We start from the raw sequence: 19,641 nt of genomic DNA on the forward strand, positions 1-19,641 counted from the left end.
CCCAAGTCTCAATGACTTTATTTATTATCCCTCATTATATTCCTTTACTTTGCGCGATGTAACTTGCATCTTTGTTTCGATATTGTTAATATAAAACATACAGGTTATGTCTCTGCGACTTGCGAAGAACAGTATGGCTTTCCGCCAATCAGAAGCGATCATGAAAGTCACGAATCACTGTGAATATCACCGTGATTGAATCACGAGTGATCCAAAAATATATAGCACACCATCTCTAATAACGAGAGATTAACGAATCAGAATTTTATTGCATACATTTCTCGATTTCAGAATTTTCAATTCCACTCTTCTAAGTTTCGCTCATTTCGCTGCTTCTCTCAAATGTATGTATATAGTCTTTGGACTGCAGATTTTATACACCCAGTAAGCCTGAGTAAGCAATAAAATGCCCGTCCAAAATCGAGCAGATTCCGAACATCCTATGCTTCGAGCAGCTTTGATCGTCGTTCTGACAGCATAATGCCCGCCATCTGCTCGCCAGGCTAATGCTCGATTTCTGCTCGAGGCAAGCCGGCAGGCCTGGCTGACTGGGCATTTAAAAGATAAACATAATAATAATTAGACTGCGGTAGTTTTTAAAAAAAGTAAAAGATTTTACAAATTATTTCTGGCTCATTCAAGTTATTTAAAAGGAGAAACGAATGTCAGAGAGGATAGATACATATCCACAATGGCAATGCTACTTATATTCTGCTTCATGCGAACGATGCACGACATTATATATATTTTTCATAAATATTGCAAGATTATTCGTAAAAATTTTCATAAAATTTTCAGTCAGATAAAATGCTTCGAGTACATTTCCGTAAGTTTGAAATACATCACGCGATCTCCTGGTGACGTCATCGTCCAGAGTCTTCGTCTTCATTCGGAGTGACAATGAATAAATTGAACATTGTCTTAAAAACGGATTAGCTTTAAATAGTTCGAAAATTACGCGTATCGAATTCGAACGAACGTTGTAAATGTGTTTTCTTTTTTTCTGTTTTTTTATCGCGTTCGTTCGATGCGAGCAGTTCCCGTGATTTCAGGATTAAATTCAGAGATTCGATTACGTGTACCGTGGACTCTCGGATCTATTTCAGCAAACGTTATCGACGTACACGGTGATAACACATAGTTATCGTAGATTTGTTGTTTGTTGAAGGTCGTTCTCACCGAAGAGTTATCAACAGTTATCGTGGATAGTATGGTGGAACGTTCGGGAGTGGGAGTGGGGCATTTAAATGACGACACTCAAACAAAATTTCCGTAGTCTCGCAATCCGCACCTTCGACGCAACGTGGATCATTGATTTTCGACGAGATTTTCTATAAACACCGAACAAATATGTCTCTAACCGATGTAAATATGTGTTTAGTAAATATTTTAGTCCGTGACCTTGTTCCGTTCGTTTCTTATTATATTGTTTTTGTTATCGTTCGCTTCTGTAATCGACATTCCGGCGTATTCAATTGTATTCAATATGTTCGTCGGTTTTAACGACAATATCATTTTTAGAGATTCAACAAGGCAGCGGAGGAAGTGAAGGACCTGAGTTCTCAACCTTCCGATGCCAACATGCTGGAACTATATTCCTTATTCAAACAGGCCACAGTGGGAGATTGCAATACAAGTATGTAAAATAAGCTCTAGTTGAATAAACGTGCTCCAATTGATTATCGATTACATTTTGCCAAATTTGTACACTACGAAAATGTATTACGTTCATGTACAGTCAGATTAGGATTCAATATTCGAGTAGTTGACCTTTGATCGTCAGACCATAGAAACCAATGGTCATTGCGTAATTTGCAATGCTAATTTATATATATATCTATATAATTGCCAGTTTCTCTGTTCTCTATAACAGTAAAAAAATCTCAAAACACAAAAGTCTGGAAATCCTACAGGATTAGGTGCTAAAAATAAAATTGTGGCATACCTCCAGAAATAAGCCAACCATTGATTTTTCAATGGGAGTTACGCTAGATAGAGTATGAAACGAAACTTAAGGCAAAGACCAATCGGTGGAATAGCAACTAACTCTCGCCTTGTGATCTTTTTTTAGCGAGACCAGGCATGCTAGACTTTAAGGGCAAGGCCAAATGGGATGCTTGGGACCAGAAGAAAGGCATGAGTCAAGACGCCGCGAAGGAACAGTACATTCAAAAGGTGGATGAACTGATAGCTGAACTTGGGAAAAAGTAATTCCCATCTGCACAAGACTTTTCACGTGTTGCTTGGCTATTGCACGTATACACAAACATTATTCTACATTCTGATTTCTATATTCTTACGAATGTACAACTATATTCTGCGCATATACAACGTGAAATACCCAAAACAAATCGACTCTTTTTTATAAGCAAGAGTGAAACAGCTGCAAAGATATTGAAACATGCTTTTACACTGAACTATATGTACGGCAAAGATGATCCGATCGACGAGTCGCAGATCATCTACCATGACAATGAAATTTGTATGGCTATTTGTTACTCAGTATTGTTGATCCGAGAGCGAATGTCTTATACTCGTTTCGCTCGACCCTAATCTTGGGAATACATTTTTTATACTTTGCTACAGTCGATCATGGCAAAAGTATTACACGAAGATACGTTCCCCTTCTTTTTTTAGGAGTCTTTTACATCTGTTACATAACTTGTGTAGTTGTATCGATGTAGATATCAATAAAATACAAAAATAAAAACAAATGTTGTTACGATGAATTAAATGAAACAAAGGTGGACGAAAGAAGGAAAGAGAAAGAACAAAATAACAGAGATAATAGCGTGCATTAATAATGTATTTTTCCACGTAAGTTTAACATTTTTTTCTTATCATTATATACACATACGCAAGAAACTAACTAAAAGAAAAAAAATATAAGATTACAACATTTCAGTGTTTTTTTTTAGGTAAACAACGTGACAGAACAGAAAAAGTCCTAACCCTCTCTGTATCCCTCTTTTGTGGTTCGACTAAAAAAAAAAGAACACGTAATCATCATCATCATCAACATGATCAACATCATTCATCCATCGTGAACATTTCATCCTAACGAAGAAGAAATTAGTGTCCACAGCGTATATAGACAGGGTCGGTGTCATTCAAATATATAAATCTACAATAATCGATATTGTTACAATCGTGTGAACGTTTTTAGAGCACTGGTTACAGCTGCTACGGTTAAAAGAATTGTACGGCGAACAATTCTTTCTTCTTTATGAATGTGTCTGCCTCTGTGTGTATGTGTATTCGTTCTGCAGGTCCTGTCCTGTGGATGCATTTACAGCGTAACTTGGTTTTCTTGTTTGAGTACACGCGAAAAACTACGATCGAGTTTCCGATTGGAGACATTCTTGATATAGGATTAGCTTGAGATATCTATTACAATTCCATTCGACCTCGGAGAACGGTCTATTATACTCGCATAAACTATTCGCAGCCTATGGACATACAACTTACAAATTAACGAATCGATTAATCGTCTAAGAAACTAGGGACAAGCGAAACTTACCGTGTATAACGTATAACGGTGTCGGGTCTCAAGCGAATACGACGATCGCTTTTTGTGAATTAAAAAGAAAAGGATAAACGGAAAGAACGCGAGACAGCCTCTACGTGGACGCTCGTAGAGAAATAGTGTGAAGAATTTTACAAAAAAAGCAAGTACAACTCGACGACGAATTTTGTTTCCGTGTTTTATTGATTGAAAAATACCGAACAGAGATTGGGTGAGACCAGTCGATACTAAATTAATAAATATGCATCTCGCTTCTTCGCATAGGCTCGCCTTCTCTCCCCGAGGAACCGCACGACACCGAACACACGTTTCCTTATTCTGAACGACAGCGAAAGCAGCGTTAATTAGGAAAAGAAACGGAAATTTACATCGACCTCGTAGACTGGCGCACACACACAACGATATATGTGTGTTTGTAAGGTGTGTGTGTGTCTATATATACGGTATATGTTTGTACGTATGCATGTACAGTGGGGAAGGATAGAAAATATTCGTATGCTAATTCGAACCGCGTCTCAACCGAGTAGATAGTTGAGGAAGAATTATTTTCATCGTTAAAAAGCATTCTCTCGTTCGGCGAGTTTGCGCACTAAATAATCGGCAATTCGCGATGCGTTGAGATTAAGTAAAAGTTAGCAGGTAGCGTATACGAATACTGTTTTCGTTCTCTCACTGTTTGCCGCGAGTAGATGAGTCTGATTGGGAGAAAGGATAAACACGAAGAGAGAGACCAACGAAAGAGGTACAGAATGGAGAGACACGAAGAAGAAGAAGAAGAAGAAGAAGTAGTAGTGTAAACGGAAGAGAAAGTGGTAAAAATGAACCGAGAAAAAAGACTGCAACTGCGGCCCTCTATTTTCTCTTACTCTTGTCTGTGTGCTTCTTAGTGGGGGGTGGATGATGGTGCGTCTGTTTCGTGATTGTCAGGCGTTCGCCGACTGAAGGAGTGGAGTGGACTGTTTTCGAGTTCTGGCCAGCCATCGCGATGTTGCTGGCGTTGTCGGTTAGCTGGCGACTCGTCGATGCCTCGTCGAACCTGGTGAAACAGAGAAGGTGACGGGAACAAAAAAACTCGATGGTATTAGAGCATATCTCGCAGCTTGCTCTCTCGAAACTTAAGATGCTTGTAAAGAGTGCCTCTCTCGCGTATTATTTTGTTTTTAAATAGAAACTGCATCGCGATCGCTCGAGCCAAGAGATCCAATCCACTGTCATCGAGTCGCGCACACTGCCGCGGAGTAATCGCTGCTTCGATATCGTTTGCTGCACACATGAAATGATAAACTCGTGCATGTTTATTTTCTCTCTCACTCTCTTCCTCAACGAACGATGATTCTCGTGTAAATGATGCGTGGGGTAGAGGGTTCGACCTGCGGGTGGTGTACACCGTGTTTACAAGATAATCGGTAAAGTTACAGAATTCCAAGACGGGGAAACGAGAAGAACCGGTTCGACGTTACCCGAAGAGAAGATATATGTATATATATATATATATATAGCCGCGGCAACAAGTCGAACCAACGATTATAATGCGTTTATTTTCTATTCTCTGTTTGTCTCTCTGTCAGGTAGTTAGTAGCAGGAACAACGTCTCGGCAGAATCGCAGTGATATTACTCGCAGACGTAAACGACGACAGGAATTTCTCAATTGTCGAGCAGAGATCGAGCGAGCGTGTTCTTCTAGAGATCTGTGATTTAACTGTACGTTATAGATTGTGGCACGCCGTTCACCGTCTTCGACTTCAGCACGTCGTTTTCGTAGGACATTATCGTCTCCTTCCCGTTCTCGAACACCCTGCGGAAACACCAGTTACCATCAGTTTTCGGTTAACATCGATGGGTTCAGTAGGAATGCACTCGCAGCCGGTAACGTAAGTAGTTCTACGATTATACGTTCTATTTTACATTTGCAAAGATTTTCGTATATTTTATACAGGATTTTTCAGTTAGCTTGATCATACCTACTAGAAACACCCTGTATAAAGACTTTTTCCAGCTGCGAATGCGTCGACATTGCAAGGCGGTTGAAATATTTCTACAGTAGATCGAAAGTACCCAGCTTATCTGATAAGAGAGAGGCCACTCACTTTTTCGTGGTAATCTTTTTGCCATTGATGAATCTAGTGGATGTGCTTGTCTTCTTGACAGCACCGCCTCCACCGCCGCCTCCGCCACGGGATGAATCGAAGTTGGTGAACGCGTCGAATGATGTAAAGTTGATCGGTCCTGACGCACCTTCGAAAACGTTGAATGGTGAAAAACCGAGGCCGAACGGAGTGAAGAAGGATGTACTTATGCTGTTACTGCTTGGATGGCTATGCCTGTGGAACCCTCCGTTGAGGACTTTGGGAAAATTAATAACATCGTTTTAATCACGACTATCCCACTGTCGGAAACAATTCAACGATCTTTTCATTATTATTCGGTTAATCAAGGGCACACACATGGTCCGATCTAGACGGCAGATCTTTCTGCTAGATAATTCATAGTTTCTTTAGAAATGTTTCGAAAATCTTATTAAAATCCGCAGTCTAGTCGTTATGGCATTCGCTCGATCAACGTGCATTTACATAGAGACATTCTCATCGGCGGTTTCTCACACACACACACGTGCGCCAACTTACCACCCATCTTGTACAGGTCTGAGAAAGCAGTGCCGCCGAAGAATTCTCTGAATACTTCCTCGGGATCTCTGAAGACGAACGTGTTGGTGAAGTGTGTGTCAAAGTCATCCTCGTGTCGCCTCTTTCCTCCCGGCATTTGAAGACCTTCCTTTCCATACTGATCGTAAACTCGCCTTTTCTTTTCTGTAAAATGTACGCAAAAGTACCACGATTATATTATCGATCATCCCCTAGCATGTAATCGCAAACGCTTTCGCATTGGTTTTAGATGCTCCAAACTCCAAGAAGCGGATGCTGCAAGGCTTGCGGTGTTAGTACAGTACTGCTTAGATCATTTCTACCGTCGGTCGACGAACATCACCGTAACAACAAAACCGGAGCAGCGAGAACAATCAACGAGATCATCGTTTCATTGTCGTTAGGTCGGTCAAGCAGTTGTTAGAAGCGCGGAAAGGTGTGCAGGCAATATTAACTGCGATTAACCACGGCGCCTCGTACACCGTGAATGAGAAAAAAGTCTCTTTTCCACGAGCAACGATGCGAATGACCATCGAGAAACTCCATCAAAAATCTTCTTGATCCTACGACTCGAGCGGGGAACGACTGCTCGTCGAAAGCATTTTTACGGATTAATTAAAAAAAAAAGAAAAAAGAAAACAAATGAACCTCTTAGTTGCGTGCGACGAGAGTACACTGGTCGTATAGAAATGAACAATTGTTTTCTTTTTATCACGACGAGTGTACTAGTCAGACGAGAATAGAGTACCGAACGGTTCAGACATTTCAGTAGGCAAAAACAAAATGAAAAAAAAGTAGGTGACACACTTCGAAAATCGGGTTAGGCAGCTAAGAGGTCAAGAAAAGAAATAAAAAAAAAAATAGTAGATGGAAGAAAACAACGTTTGGCCACTCTTTCTCTCTATCAAAGTCTTTTTTCTCTCAAGTGGTACCGAAAAATCGCTGGAAAGCAGAGTCAAAGTAACTCCGGCTGGTGAATCCACGGCCGGGCCTCGACGACGCCTTCTGATACAATCGTTGGTCGTAGGTTCGTCTCTTCGTATCTGCACACCGAGCACACACGGGTCACACGACAGATCGTCCCCGGAAAAACAAAGATTTCTGATTGAATATCTCTTCCCCTCGGATTCTGAGAAATCGTCGGCACGCAGCGGCTCGTCGTTATTACAGCGATGCTCCGGCTAACGTTTACTTGGTTGGGTTCTCCAGTTTCCTGGTTTTTGCAAGAACCTGTGCCGCCGCCACTGGGTCACAGACCACTCTCTGTACGGTAACTTGTTTTCGACACAGATTTTTCCAACAGGAAACTCGAGAATCGGGACACGGTGGAGCTGCGAGTCATTCTACTAGCACAAAGTGTATCATTAATCGTGTCGCTTTCGTCGGAGCAAACAAGAACGTGTTCTAAGGAGGTACAGCTTCTCCTAGCATCAGCCTAGGCGCATACAGTTACATTTACAATTTTTGTCTTCGGAATCGACTTTTTAAAATGTACCTCCTTAAGATAGAATCGATAATAGGAAGATAGAAAGTAACATCAGGAGGATATCCACTGAGAAACGTGAGCGATTCTCGTGACGGCAGGTTAACCCACTGATGTAGCTCCTCTATGAAACGATCATTAACAAAGATCGTTCTTTAATCCGTTCTAGATCCGCTGAGCGTGGTGGTGGTCGATCGAGTCGCATCGCTGGCTCCCAGAATAAGTCGTACTACTTGGAGGCCGCTTGAAAGAAAAGGCTCATGCGAAATTCGGCTTTGCTGACAAGCAGGGGCTCCCTTTGGTTCGTCTCCTGTTGGCATCGCGACGCTCTGCCTGGCCAGGCAATTAATTCAAGCCGCAGAGAAGTGATTCTTACGTGTACAGAGCCTCGTCGAGAGAGAACCGTAGAGGGAAACTCGCTTCTAGGTAGCTAGCTAGTTAGTTCGGTGAAGCTTACCGTCGATGAGCACTTCGTACGCCTCCGAGATTTCCTTGAACCTTTTGTTCGCTTCTTCCAGGTTCTCCGGGTTCTTGTCTGGGTGCCACTTCAGTGCCAATTTCCTGTACCTGCGAACCAACCGTAGACCTTAGTATGTTGTATACTCATAGACGTGTTGTATAACACGTTCACTGGGTCAGCCACATCTGGCTGGTGGAATTACTTGTCCAGGTGGACGAGCAGAAGAGTATGAATCAGAGTTTATGACAAACACGACCAGCTACAATTAAGAAAAGTTTGATGTTGCATAACAATCCGCAGGCTTGTAGTTAGTACATTTAAAACGCGAGTGCAATTCTAACGTTTCATTCCGCAGTTTTCGAGGCAATGATTGATACTATTTTGACCAAGATTTGTCTTCCATTCTTCCGCCTTCATGCTAGAGACAATAATTCTCGTGTGAACGTGTTAGCCCTTGATGGGACCGGGCGTTGATGAATGTAAGCGTGTTATCTTTGGTGTAAAAAAAGCGACGCAAGGTGTTGGAAACACAAGGGCCACGTCCGAGCCCGGTGGAGGATTAAAAAGACTACGCGTTGGTCCTCTTTTGAATCGTGGCCTGCGGCGATGGAAGAGTCGATTCCTGGATCGGTGCCAGGCGTTTCAAAGGCGGGGGCTAAAAAGCCATTCATTCAATCTCTCTTCGAGACCAGCATCTCCGCTGGCCACAGCTTGGAAAATAAATAGACAGGGCCTATTTCCAGTGCTCCAGATCGTATCGCGTTGAATCGGTTTTGTCAATTTTTCTCCGAGACGAACGAATAACCTACCCTTCGATTTATACAGGTTTTGCAAGTCACCCTTGTGCAAATCAATTTCGTCCTTTACAAAGTAAAGTATTTAAAAATAAGTTTTTGTAAAAAAAGAATCAAATGTAAATTAATTGCTGTTTCGTCGAATAATCTTCTGCTGTCTCTGTTGTTTCAGGCGAGCAAGAGGATACTCACGCCTTCTTGATGTCCCCGCTGCTGGCGGTTCGTTGCACCTCGAGTATCTTGTAGTAGTCTACCATCGTTTAGTGTGCTCGTGCCCGGGATGTCAGAGCTTAGGCAACCACCTGTCGAACAATGCGAGAACAGTTATTGTAATTAGCAGGCCAATTGGCAAGCGGAATGGCTACCGATATCGACAGCCGATAGAAGGCAACGGATATCCAACCCCGGCAGAAAATATTCACTGCAAGCAGTATAAACAAATCTAATTCGAAAACCATACATTTATGCAATACTTGTATGTCTAGTAACTTGTTAAAAATGAAAACAAAATGAATCGTGTTTTCTGTCTGCATGAAAAGTTGTTTGTTGTTGAATACTTTTTGCCTGGGGCTTCAATCTTCTTTATAGACGCATCACTCGTAGGATTTTTCATGTTTCTAGGAAGCTGTCGATTGAAAGTTTCTGCTAGAGCACTCGGTAGTTCTACCGTGAATCCTTTGTATCTGCCATGTGGGCACGTGAGTCACCGACTACGTCACACGACTTGGCTGAGAATGTTGTTGAACCGTGATGCAGGGAGATTTCGTTCGATTACAATATTGTAGATATTCAGTATAGAAAGGCGCTGTTCGCCATTAGCCCTCGAGAAATGAAAATTCGAAGACAAAGTCGAAGCTTGAAGAATTGCTGCTGGTTTCAGGGAATTTGCAAAGATTGCGACGCAGAATTGAACAGCGTTATTCACCGGTGAACGGTGCAACGCGGTTGATTGCTATCGTGACCAGCTACACGACTTTCTAGAGTCAAAGTCTCCGGAGCACTTACATCAGCTGAAAGTCCCGGGTGTCAAAGGAACTCGCGACCGGCCACCTGTTGCCATCGCCCAAAGAGATATCCTCTCCTCGAAAAGCTTCCGATGGACGCACGCGCTCGCGCGACATTCTTTGCGACACAGAGAGAAACACACCGAGAAGCGACGCGTTTCAGAATAAAACCAGCGAAAGCGACGGTAATGGGTTCAAGGCTGATGGCAAGGGTTCAAGTGCGCCAGTAAAAGGTGAAATGCGATTAACGAATCACGAAACCGCCGGCCGAGCCTCCGCAAAACTTCTGTCCGCAATAAATCGTAAACTTGTACCTTTCTAAACCGTGTACTAAATAAGTTGCACAAGAGTCTATCAGATTATGGATCTTTATGCACTTGCGACAAAAATGAGCGGGCGAAAGCAATCTCTTGCTTGCAATTTATGCGAAAAGTGTTTGTTTTGTTGTTTCAACGTTTCCTTTAAATATCTCGAAACAAGAAATATTTCATTTAGACCACTTTCATAATTATGGGCACATATAGCAAGACACCCTGTATATATTTATTGAATTATGTACGTTTTGAAAATTTCTCCATGTTTAAAATGAGAAATTAAAATCTTTTTAAATGTTTCCATGTGTAATTTAATTACAGTGGATGTAAAAAATATTCGTACGCCCTTCAAAATAGAATAACTTTTTTATAATTGTGCCGAACGACCTGCTTTTTTATAATCAATCAAGATTTTCCAAAAATTATAATTTGTAAGGTTACATGCAAAAATGCAAAAAGGCATTTTTAATAACTTTTTCATTTGGGCCCTTAATGAAAATTTGAAATATGTGTTTTGTAGATCCATGTTAGTTATACACATGCTGAAAATTTTATCGAAATCGGTTGACGCAGGAAGAAACGACACGCATCGAGAGATGTACGATTCTGCGGATTTCAATCAGAAATTGATCAAAAATCGTGTAAAACTACGATTTTCGCCATTTTTAACCCCGTGTTTTTAATCGATTTCGATGAAATTTTCAGCATGTGTATAAATAACATAGATCTACAAAAACATATATCTAAAATTGTCATTGAAGACCTAGATAAAAAAGTTTTAAGAAATGCCTTTTTTATTTTTGCATGTAACCTTGTAAATTATAATTTTTGGAAAGTCTTTTTATGAATATCATAAACTATATCATAAATATCATAAAATATCATAAAATATGAATTTCATAAACCTATGCTTCTAATTGATTATAAAAAATCAGGTCGATTGGTACAATTATGAAAAAGTTATTGGTTTTTAAAAGGTGTACGAACACTTTGTACACCCACTGTATTTATTTTGTTTGGAAAGCACTTTCTCGCTATTTCGTAAAGCTCTGACATATTTTCTAAGTGAGACTCTTTTTATGCGGTCCCTCTCCATCGCATAAGAAAATGTTCTTTCATATGTTGTGAAAAATTATTCGTTATGGCTATTTATTAAGTTTGTGAATATTTTTTTTTGTGCGGTTCCTATCTACCGCACAAAAACAGGTTTGACTGTACTTCATTAGTGGGCGAGCCACGTAGAACGAAAATTTTGAAGACTTATGTTGCTCGCCCAGGAAAGTGTTGTGGGTTTGTCGATCAATCAAATGTCCGAACGCTTGACCATCCAATTTCCTCGATAGACTCGAGCAGTTAAGCGTTCTGTTGTGGAAAGACTTGTTATCCTCTTGTTCAGAAATGATCTATAATTCGCGGAAGCGAGCAAAAGCATCTCTAGCTAGTTCTGCGTTAAATCGAGCTCGGATATTCGGTCGAGTCATCGCGGAAAATTCTGATTACGTTGGACGCGTCGGCTCAGTTGGAGAAGTGACAAAACCGAGGGTTTAACCCCGGGGTCTGAACTCCATTCAGTAGAAGACACCGTGCTAGAAAGAACTAGGATATGTCAGCTATCCGAAATAGTCCGGCGAGTACTATGTATCATAGTATTCCAGTCGGCGGAAACGTATTCGCGTCGGGTTAATTTTACGCGCTGTTTTCAAAATAGTCGGGTATAAATGGCTTTCGGCCGAGCACTCGTGAATCCGCTGCACCATGCTCGCGTAATCGACTCCCTCGCGAGGGAAAATCGAGATTAGTGTACCTGGCGGCGGTCACTGATCAGCACCATCCTCATTAGTTTCGCCATTGTGGTCCTCGCGTGTCAAAGACGTGGAAATCTCCCTCGAGGCTTGCCATGACCACACTGCAATTGCCGGGTCGATTCAGTAATTGTCCGCGACGCTATCGTCGAATCTTCTGCCATAACATCGTTTCTCGTCGTTGCACGAAATTCTTTAAAACCGTTCTTAAAGCAGAAGGATGCATTCACGACGAGAATGGCTAAGCGAAGAATTCAAGAACGTTGTTCTAAATTTATTGAAACTATCCAGACTCTATTCTGCACGAAGATTCGTTAAATCAGCATCGACGCAATCACGATTACCAGAAAGAAGGGAAAAGGCAAAAGAAGGAGCGTCGATGCTCGAGTGGTCGCTCTTCTATTAAAATGCAGTGACTCACCTAATTAGTCAAGTACACTTTAAAACGGGATAACTTTCTCGCCACATTGTGGACGGTAGACGCTGATTCATGTCTTCCACGTTTCGCGTGCGATCATTTTCATCGTTACGCGTATGTTTTGATTGAAGTAATCCTTCCGTAATCGCAAACGTTTTGACAGAATCGCATCGGGAAACATTACCATCTTTAACACGCGACGAATGTGTCCGAACATTTTCGAATGTTACTTCTGGTCTCCCAATTAGCACTGTTCACGATGCTTTAGAGTCGACTCGAGAAGCTTTTCTAGAAGCTTTTCCAAGGGTGTGAAAATGCTTGCGCAACGACGGCTTTCATTGGAAACGATCTTATCGCAGCGAACTTTGAGACTGCAATGCGGATAGTTACTGAATCACCCTGGTGTATCTATGCGAATTCCTGCGAACGAGCTCCCGAACGCAGTTCACGTCTCGAACAACCGAAAACTCACTGTAGCCGGCCCCGCAAAATTCGTCCAACTCGCAAAAGTGCACGGTTCTTGTTATGACACTGGCTGAGAGGAGAGACCACGGACGAGACGGAGCACGACGCTGAGCACGCGGGAAACCGGTTGCTTCCGAGAAGAAGAAAGAAGATCCGGAGACGCGAAAGATTTCACGAGGACGGTGGCTCGCGGCAGACTACTCGAACGGAAAACGCGCGGCTCAAAGTCAAACACGACTGGACCAACGAAAACGCTAAAGTTAGCCGAGACGTGTATCGAAAATAGTTCGAAACACGGAGGTGGAGGTCATTACGTTATCCCGCTTTGGCTCCTCTGTCTCCCTCCCTCTCTTTCTCTTGATTACATGTCGATCCAACCCGAGTTTGCTGCATCCCTTTCAGGACAGGAAATATTTTCCGACGTTCAATCTAATAAACGCATCATCCACCGGGAATTATTCCATTATGTTTAAAAGACAATGGTCCATGGCTGAAGAAATTTTCTCAACAACAATTTCAATTGTGAACCAACAAGCTACCTCCAGTAACGTCATCCGACAATTTCGTTTCAGATTATAACGTAAATGAAAATTTCTAAGCTTCCTACTGGTACGGTACAACCACCATTGTGCCAACAATACAACTAACTTGCCAAGCCAATATTTTCCCCCACCGGGAATTATTCCATAACTTTTAAAAGCCTTTTAAAAGAAATTTTTACTAGCGAAATGTGCAACAACAATGTTAGAAACGATAGATCAAGTGGCCAGTGAGCGACGAAAATGGGCGGGCATCGCGGACGTTGCGCATTGTTTAACAATGAGCGTAGTGAATCCAAATCGAAGCTCGGTGAGAGCTTTAGGAAACGTAGCTTATAATAAATCGGCTTGTATTCACGCGATAATCGCGGGAACCGTGAGTCATTTTGCTTTCGGAGGTGATTTTGGCCTGCCTACACGATCTGCTTGTCCCAGGTAGAAACGAGGAGCGAAGAGTCATCGCGACGTGGGTCGTTGTAGGCGTTTTTCCAACAGTTTCGCCTCGAGGACCCTGTCCCCTGTCGTGCCATTGTCCTTAGACCCTGGACCGACGATTTTTCGAAAATCGGACCTTTAATTACCGTTCTGAGTCTGCGAGGAACTGCATGTTTACAACTACGGCAATGACATGTACAGTTTTGGTGTCGTTAAAAAGTCGACAAAGGGTTCAAGCAGAAAGGAAACGGGTTTCGCGACGCTTCCGCCGCGGCGAGCTCGGGCGGTTTCGCTCGGCTGATCGTCGCGAAACGCGGAAACAAGGAAACGACTGGCAAACCGCGAGGTTGTCCGGCTCGTATCGATCAAACGGAACCTCCAAATACGGGGTTCCTGAGCCGGCAATGGCAATCGAGGATATACATGTATGTATACCACCACGTGGCTCGACGCGATTGCGAAGCCGTTACCAGCCGGCCGCGACGATTGATCTGACTAACGCAGTCAGTCGTCGCGTTATCTCCTTTATCAGAGCAACGTTTAACAAATCCCGATAAACCTAGCCGCTTGTGCAACGTCCTCACTCTCTCTCTTTCTCTTCCATCCGTTTTCCGTCTATCCTAGTCGAAATGTCCCGATTCGATGCGAGAAAGCCGGGGCGCGGTCTTCCGCGAGATCCTTAACCCATCGAGCAACGAATCGCTGAAAACTATTCAATTTTCTGTAAGTAGTAAATCATTTGTTGGAATGCAGTCTGCTAGTTAACTTTCACTTACTCATTTTTGTCATAAACGCACGAAATCCGCAGTCTACGGTATCGCAGGTGTCCAGAATGTTTCAGGAAGCTTTCACGGAAAGAATCGATCTCAGTCAAGAGACTCGCTCTACGATTCTTCGCGGATCGAAGGCGAAGTTTTTCAAGGAAAATCGAAGTGCACGTGGGCGGGGGATATAGTCCTCGGACAACTAGCATACTCGCGAAACCGGCGACCTACGCAGCGGACCCAGCGTGTTAGATCCTCCGGTTATAGTCTTGTTTCGCGATTTCATTATTCTCTCGATCGTCGACGTCGTCTTCCCCTGGTAACGAAGTTGCGACGAATTCTAATCGCACGATTAATATTCATCGAGCCCACGACACCTATGTCCACGATTATCGTTGCGACAATGCCAGGTCGCAAACCGTTACATAAAAGCTGCGCCGTTTCGAGTACGCTTCGGAAGAATTGCGACGAACCTCGCGCGAAGATCGTCGAGCGAAGAACGAGGAAATGATCGGGCGGAATCGATCGTCCGCGGAAAAAGCGATCGATTGCAAGAAAACGGGACAAGAAAGAATATGAGAGAGAGAGAGAGGGAGAGAATGACGGAGAATGTGGGCGTCCTTTTGCGCTCTCCCAAGAAGTGACGTCAGTTTTACATATTCGGGCAGTGAGCGATGTACATATCGAGGAAAAAGGATTTCGCGTGTTTGTCCCCGGCCGGCAGAAGGACAGCAGAGCGCAGCATCCTTGCCCGAGCCGTTTCGAGTCCGTTGCTCTCTTTGTTCGTTGTTCCGCGAATTCTCAGAAGTCCGTACCTCTCGTGCAGCTCCGGAAGAATCGGTGAGACGAACAGAAAAGTCGAAACCGTAGAAGAAGAGGCGCGAAGAGCTGGGTCAGGCAGCCAGCGATAAGCGACTAAAATTAACCGTGGCCGCCGAGGCTGTCCTAGACCCTTTCATTGGCCTTTTAACCGACATTTTCTAGCCCCGACCTAGCGCAACCAGCGTTGCGTTAACGTCTCCCTAAAGACACGCGCTCCGCGACGCACCGTCGGCCGTTTCTATAAAACAGATGGAAATCAGTTGAGAAATATTCGTCTCGTCAAACAGGTTAAAACTAGGTAATTCGTAAGTTAACCTTTAGCAGTCGAGTGGCGACTCCGAGTCCATAAAATGAAAACATTCTATGTACGTCAGAAGAAATGTTTGGTTTTCGTGTTAAAATAGTTCCGAGTGCAAAGGGTTAATACTGATTAATCTTCCAGTTGTTTCTAAATGCAGTCCGTGAATGTTGATTTTGATATCGCGGGTCAAAATTGACCCAGTCTCCGGTGGGTCGGCAATGTACGATTAACAGAGAGACACGAATTTGATCAATCATCTTGCGGTTCCGGCGCGCTGTACGGCGACTCGGTTTCAATGAACCGTTTCGAGCGCCGCGTTTGTAAAAGGGGTAAAAGGCCCCTTCTTCCGTTTGTCCGACGTTGTTACACAATATTGCGCGATGCCAGCGGATACGCTAGATAATCTATTTACCTCTGTGTCCACCGAGAAATCAATGCTGCCAGAAATAGAGCCGGTGCAACCCGAGAGCGCCGTTGGTTAACGGTAAAGAATTCTGATCGGGGAGTTCGTCAACTCTTGCCGCACACCCGTCTCGGAGGACACGTTGTCGTTCTGAATTCCTCTAATCGGTCGGCTAATCTCCGATCGATATCGTCGACCATAGTCTGCCACCGGCGGTTAGAATGAACCGTTCCCGGTGAACGGTGTTAATCGCTCGGTGAACAACGACGATTATCAACCCGAGAGAGCAGCTCTTTGTTTCTCCTTCCGTTACACGCGTAATTGGCCACCGGCGTGTACCAGTGAGTCATTATTGTTTGATAATGAAACAACGCACGCTATTACGAAATCACTGCAGTCCACTCTCGGAGGCGGACCAGCGACCACCTGTCCCGCAGAACCGATTCTAAAGACCTCGCATAAATGCAATCACATCGAGATCCAAGTAAAACTAATTGCTCCGGCTAAAGGGGAGCAATTAACGGAGAAGAACAACGCGCGACAATTTCGGTCGACGATCCTGGCTGCCGACTCTAAAGTAGCTCGCGAGCGTGAGACCCGGTGCGTTCGACCGAGAAAAATTACTGTAATTGCATCGCGATTTTTGTCCTTGTGCCACTGCATTTTTATATACAGACTTTCCGTTCTGTGGTAAATCCGACACGACAAACGAGGCTACAATCGACTCTTAGAATTCAGCCTTTAGTTTAAGAAACTTCAGCACAGAATCATTTCTGAAAGAGGACACCTGTAATCAGCAATGCGGTACAAACAGTAACGTATCGATAGAGAAACTCATAGAAATGGCAGAATAGTAAATGATGGTACTTAGTCAGGATCCGGATTAATATCCGAAGATATTCTTAAGGATCAACGAGAAACTAGACCCTTAGAAATTTTCAGAGAGCTCGATCGCTTCGTCACCCATGGTACTACAAACAAACCATGCGTTAACATGCATCGAAATATAGTAGATCAATATTCACTTCGAAGCTATCAATCATTGGATATCCTCATTACGAACAAAGTCATCGAAGATTACTGTATCTGGAACAATGACTCCAAACAAACAATGATTCATTCTCCGACTGACAGTACACGTACAGCGTTAACTTTTATCTACCAGCAGGGTCTTAACGGTCTCTAAAAAACCATGCTCAACGATAGCGGACACCTTAGAAAACTAGCAAACTATTTGGAGTTACACCGTCCACTATTTTCTTTTAAATTGTTGGAGTTCTTTCAGAGATGAAGCGCAGGCAATATCAACGGACTTTCGGTGGGTAGTCTGTAAATAAAGAATCGTGTAGGAAGGAAAATGCGACAACCTCCTCCAAGTGGAAACCTCAGCGGTTGATTTAAAACGCATCGAGTCACACCGATTTCTGATAAGAATTGCTAGGTTTTATCTTTGATCTAGGGAACGGTGGGTGAAAAACGAGGTTGACGAATGGTGGAAGTGACACGAGTGGTTCCGCGGAAAGTTGGTCGGGAGAGTTGGTTTCGCGTGGAACGTTGTCGAGGGCGTTGAAAAAACGCATTGTCATAGGTTCTAAGGTTCGCGGGAGCAATCGTAAAAGCGTCTAATCGCGCGATAACACGGATGTGAACGGGAACGGTGTCATTCTCGAAAACGTTCCACGGAATACGTTAGTCCTCGTCCGAGTACGATGTTTCCTCACGATGTTCGCAGTTTCCTGCGAATTCTCCCGAAATCTCATTGTCTCCTGGACTCACCGAGAAGTGGCTCCTGCTGCGTCCACGCCAAACACACTCGGCGACGATTTTTTCACGGGAATACGCGAATCGTTGTTTTCGTTACGGATCGAGAACAGACACAGTGCAGACGAGAAGCGACAATCTCGCGAAAAAGTAGAGAAATGCGACTGCCGCGTGAAGTTGGCGCAAACAAAGCTCGCGTGATTCAAGATGGCCGACGGCCGTTTCGATTTTTCTAGAGCACCGTTCTAGCACACCGCTCCTTTAACGATCGTAGAAATTCAATTTCGAACGAGCGACGTCTTAGAATGGAATTTAGACGTTCCTTAATGAACACTCTACATATCAACGAGTCGATCGATAAGTTTCAAACTAATTGTCAGCGACCCGAGCCGAACGATTAAATGCTTCGAACAACGTCGACGCACGCGTTTGCGACCGAGCAGTTGCGTCGATAATACCACCTCGCTGGAAGAGCCCGCGAGATTCAACGCGGCGATCTTTATTTATGCAAGTTGTATAATTAGTTCAGCCAAAAATGATCGTCGACGCAACTATGAAGCCAACATCTTTTCTCGCCAACGGGTCAACGCTTTCGGACGAATTCCACCGCGTTGCTGTACTTTTAAATGTAATTTATTGACTGTTAAATGACATACAGTTTGAATTAAAGTGTGCTTTATAGGCTTTATTTCGAACATTTAAAAGTTCATAAATCTCCATACAGAAATTATTTCTGCGAAACCCTTCCGTTTGAGTTCTGTAGTTAGTTTTTTAATGATTTCCTGTATGTAAGCGTAATTGTTTCCAAATCGTAATAAACCGAGTACGAAATACAATCTTCCAGCTTCAATCTGGCCCGTCGTACATCGACAAATCTGTACGAAAAGTATTCAAATATTATTTTTTATTCGAGCGTGAATGATTCTTGCCGCATCCGCCATAAGATTCAATACAAATCCCGGCAAGAATCATTTGCTTCTTTAAAATGTCCGTACAGCGCCAATTGACGCAGTGGCAAAACGCTGAAACTGTTAACCAAACGCAAATTTTCAAGTCGGTAACTGTGGAAATTACTAGTAGCGCCATCTGTGTAAACATTGGAAATTCTCTGTCGGTAATTTTGGCTAATAGTTTGAGCGTTTTGCCGCTGCATGTTTTGGCGCTGTACGGACGTTTATAAGCAGCAGATAATTCTTGCCGGAATTTACATTGGTTCTTATGGAAACAGCGGCAAGAATCATCTGCGCCGATATAGCGAATATTATTAAAATTATAAATACTCAGGATTTTAATGAGAAATAGAGTTAATTTGTGAATAATCATTTCTATTGGACTATTATTTATCGTTTCTGCGAATTTGAAGATCTATTCTGTCGATCGTACACTCAAACTATTAGATATACTCAACGAGAACACACGAAAGGGAGAGGGAAAGGGGAAGGATCTGATTCATACTATTTTTACATGACAATTTATTCTGCCCAGTCATACACAATTTCCGATTCTATGAACAAATTACAGTAACGCATGTGTCATCCTAACGACTCATTGTTAGACAGCGGATTTTTTGTATTTATGACAAAAATGAACAGGTGTAATTTGAAACAGTAAAAACATTCGGAGAATTTAAAAATATTGTTATATTATTATTTTAAGCTAAAAAAATGAATCGTTAGATAGTGCTCGTTATTTCAACATTATATGGAA

The 19,641-nt window shown here is 42.9% G+C and overlaps 2 protein-coding genes and 1 long non-coding RNA gene across 7 annotated transcripts; 2 read left to right on the forward strand and 1 right to left on the reverse strand.

Moving 5' to 3' along the window:
• The first annotated feature begins 676 nt into the window (after nucleotides 1-676).
• On the forward strand, nucleotides 677-1,310 carry LOC143218855 (uncharacterized). Its single transcript, XR_013011180.1, has 2 exons — nucleotides 677-826; nucleotides 1,169-1,310. It is a non-coding gene; the product is annotated as an uncharacterized LOC143218855 (long non-coding RNA).
• On the forward strand, nucleotides 1,205-2,714 carry Acbp1 (Acyl-CoA binding protein 1). Its single transcript, XM_076444377.1, has 3 exons — nucleotides 1,205-1,365; nucleotides 1,522-1,636; nucleotides 2,072-2,714. Exons 1-3 carry the CDS (start codon nucleotides 1,351-1,353, stop codon nucleotides 2,209-2,211), a joined length of 270 nt encoding a protein of 89 aa, XP_076300492.1. The 5' UTR covers nucleotides 1,205-1,350; the 3' UTR covers nucleotides 2,212-2,714.
• LOC143218841 (dnaJ homolog subfamily B member 6) lies at nucleotides 2,286-18,378 on the reverse strand. Of its 5 annotated transcripts, none has more exons than XM_076444359.1 (9): nucleotides 17,950-18,378; nucleotides 9,099-9,208; nucleotides 8,110-8,219; nucleotides 7,102-7,212; nucleotides 6,152-6,334; nucleotides 5,615-5,870; nucleotides 5,233-5,322; nucleotides 4,393-4,562; nucleotides 2,286-3,844 (listed from the first exon to the last, which is right to left on the reverse strand). In XM_076444359.1, exons 2-9 carry the CDS (start codon nucleotides 9,161-9,163, stop codon nucleotides 3,840-3,842), a joined length of 990 nt encoding a protein of 329 aa, XP_076300474.1. In that variant the 5' UTR covers nucleotides 9,164-9,208; nucleotides 17,950-18,378; the 3' UTR covers nucleotides 2,286-3,839. The 5 variants fall into 5 exon arrangements, with proteins under 5 accessions (XP_076300474.1, XP_076300472.1, XP_076300471.1 ...); XM_076444357.1 differs by lacking the exon at nucleotides 17,950-18,378 and adding exons at nucleotides 12,029-12,130; nucleotides 12,835-15,424 and having other exon boundaries at nucleotides 2,286-4,562; XM_076444356.1 differs by having other exon boundaries at nucleotides 2,286-4,562; nucleotides 17,950-18,377.
• Between the last annotated feature and the right edge of the window lie 1,263 nt (nucleotides 18,379-19,641).

Source organism: Lasioglossum baleicum, chromosome 20, assembly GCF_051020765.1.
Source record: "Lasioglossum baleicum chromosome 20, iyLasBale1, whole genome shotgun sequence".
NCBI classification, from domain to species: Eukaryota; Metazoa; Arthropoda; class Insecta; order Hymenoptera; family Halictidae; genus Lasioglossum; species Lasioglossum baleicum.